Source organism: Limulus polyphemus, unplaced genomic scaffold (genome assembly GCF_000517525.1).
Source record: "Limulus polyphemus unplaced genomic scaffold, Limulus_polyphemus-2.1.2 Scaffold7619, whole genome shotgun sequence".
Classification (NCBI taxonomy): Eukaryota; Metazoa; Arthropoda; class Merostomata; order Xiphosura; family Limulidae; genus Limulus; species Limulus polyphemus.
Window position 1 is genome coordinate 13,897 of NW_013673229.1, and position 2,752 is coordinate 16,648.

At 37.6% G+C, this 2,752-nt stretch overlaps 1 protein-coding gene across 1 annotated transcript in view; it reads right to left on the reverse strand.

The window, feature by feature from the left end:
- Positions 1-2,752, reverse strand: part of LOC106474733 (LIM homeobox transcription factor 1-beta-like) — a 10,990-nt gene that overhangs the window by 5,014 nt on the left and 3,224 nt on the right. Inside the window, exons 2-3 of the mRNA XM_022403032.1 lie at positions 1,906-2,057; positions 545-622 (exon numbers count right to left, since the gene is read on the reverse strand). Coding sequence (XP_022258740.1) covers positions 545-622; positions 1,906-2,057 — 230 coding nt within the window. The remainder of the gene's footprint in view (positions 1-544; positions 623-1,905; positions 2,058-2,752) is intronic.

Here is a 2,752-nt window from a genome sequence, read left to right on the forward strand (position 1 = left end):
TTCTGCAGGCAGTTTTTTTACAATGTTTTATTATTAACTTTTTTTACTTTACAATACCACTCTCTCTCTCCAACCTTTTTTTCCCCTTTTTATTAGCGATATTTTTGTGCGCCAGCAATATCAAGCGTGGGGCACGCGTATACCGAATTCAGTTTTATTACTCATCAGGATCTCTTCTAGCCTACCCCGAAATTGAAATTATTTTAGCCAGGATTAGAGTAAATTAATCTATGAGACCTTGGGGGTGGTCAGTCGAAAGGGTTTGGTCTCCTGAGTCCAAAACTGTAATTAGATCTCAAATCGGTCAAGAGATGACTGAGCAATGAGCTAAAAGTTTGTACCCGAAAAAAACGCAAAAGAAACAAACAATAACTTGGAGCCGTTCTATGAGCCATTGTGCCGCGGCTAAAAAAACGTCACTATTTACGTAGCACATTTTCTTTCGTCGTTCACTAATACAGTACAATGAAAAGGCGGAAAATATTTTAACACAGCTATAAATAAAATGCTAATTAAATCAAACTATTATTTTGACAAAGCTTACCTTCGCCCTCTGATTTTGGAACCAAACCTGCACAATGCGCACACTCAAACCAGTTTCTTTGGCTAAGGATTCTCGGACCTATTATTAAAAATATAACAAAAAACTGTTAACATTCTCAGCTACGAAAAGGGTCCATAGTACCCAAAATCAACACGTTATAAGTTAATCAAAGATACAATCCGTAATTTACTAAAACGCGTCACAAGCCATGTGTCATATGGTAACAACACACACCGCCAAACGTCGTTATCCTATCGCACAGAGAATTGAAAGACTTTGAAATTTTTTCTATACAATAAAATCAGTAACAAATATTGTGAGAAAAGTGATAATACTGTATGGTCAAAACGCCCTCTATATTTATTTGTCTGTAGTTAAGCACGTGATGGGTTATCTGTGGAGAGGGGCTCCCTCTATGTATATGAGAATGAATATGAATTAACAATTACGCCAGTTTCGCCCAACTGAGTGGAACACACGTTCGGTTCTGGCGATATGTTTGGTAATAATAATACTTTTTGTCTACGGCAGGGATCGAACCCCGAATTCTAGCATTCTGATTTCTCGACCCACATGCTAGAACAATAAGCACACGTTGATCAATACTCTTCTTCTTTTTAATAGACGAACACTTATGGATCCAGGTCGTTAGGGAGCGCTCGACTCGCAATCTGTGGGTCGCGGGTTCGAATCCCCGTCACAACAAACATGCTCGCCCTTTCAGCCGTGTGGGGCGTTATATGTGACGGTCAATCCAGTGTGTGTGATTTGTTGGTAAAAGAGTAGGCGGTGGGTGGTGATGACTAGCTGCCTTCCCTCTAGTCTTTCACTGGTAAATTAGAGACTGCTAGCGCAGATAGCCCTCGTGTAGCTTTGCGCGAAATTCAACAACATATATATTCTCCCTACATCCCATGTTTGTTGTTGTATATTCTCCCTACATCTCATGTTTGTTGTTATATATTCTCCCTACATCTCATGTTTGTTGTTATATATTCTCCCTACATCTCATGTTTGTTGTTGTATATTCTCCCTACATCTCATGTTTGTTGTTATATATTCTCCCTACATCCCATGTTTGGTGTTATATATTCTCCCTACATCTCATGTTTGTTGTTATATATTCTCCCTATATCCCATGTTTGTTGTTATATATTCTCCCTACATCCCATGTTTGTTGTTATATATTCTCCCTACATCTCATGTTTGTTGTTATATATTCTCCCCACATCCCATGTTTGGTGTTATATATTCTCCCTACATCTCATATTTTTTGTTATATATTCTCCCTACATCTCATGTTTGTTGTTATATATTCTCCCTACATCTCATGTTTGTTGTTATATATTCAATCATTTTACCTTTCTACAAGGTTTTTGGCTGACTTCGAATGACGCCTTAAATGCTCTTCTCTGAGCAGTGGTCAAGATAGTTCTAGGACGTTTGGGACCTCGCCGTCCATCTTGTCGTTGCTGTCCGTTCTGGTGTTGTTCTTGTAACTGGTTGGTTTCATCTGACCAGAAGAAAATAAACCAAAAACTGAAATTCACGGTCAACTCTTTCATAAAACCCCAAACTTTCATCTAAACAAATAAGAAAACAATTAAATCTCCGATAAAACAAAATAAAGTGCAAAACAAACAGATTACAATCGAACATTTGATTCATTCCGCCTGCAACAAAAGTTCCATAAGCCTTTTTTATATATAAAAAACCCTCAAGACTGTAAAACGTCATAAGCCTGTTTTTAAAAAGAAGTCTAAAAAAACAACAACATCCGAGTCAGCACGTGTGACATACATTACTCAGGAGGCCTCATAAGCTGGATTAAGCGTGAAAAGCAGTAACTTAGAGAAATTTGTATTACGGTAGAAAAGTGACACATTTCAGAATTGTAGAATGAAGTATCGTTATTCTCTTATTTAACAAGGAACTGAAGTTTTCAGTCACATCAAGAACCAAATTAGATCACACATTTCAAAAATTGACAAGTAATTAGAACACTATCCCTATCAGATGAGAAGGTAATAAGATAGGGACACGACTTGCTTATAACGTAAATAGAACACTATCCCCAACAGATGAGAAGGTAATACGATAGGGACACGACTTGCTTGTAACGTAAATAGAACACTATCCCTATCAGATGAGAAGGTAATAAGATAGGGGACACGACTTGCTTATAACGTAAATAGAACACTGTCTCCA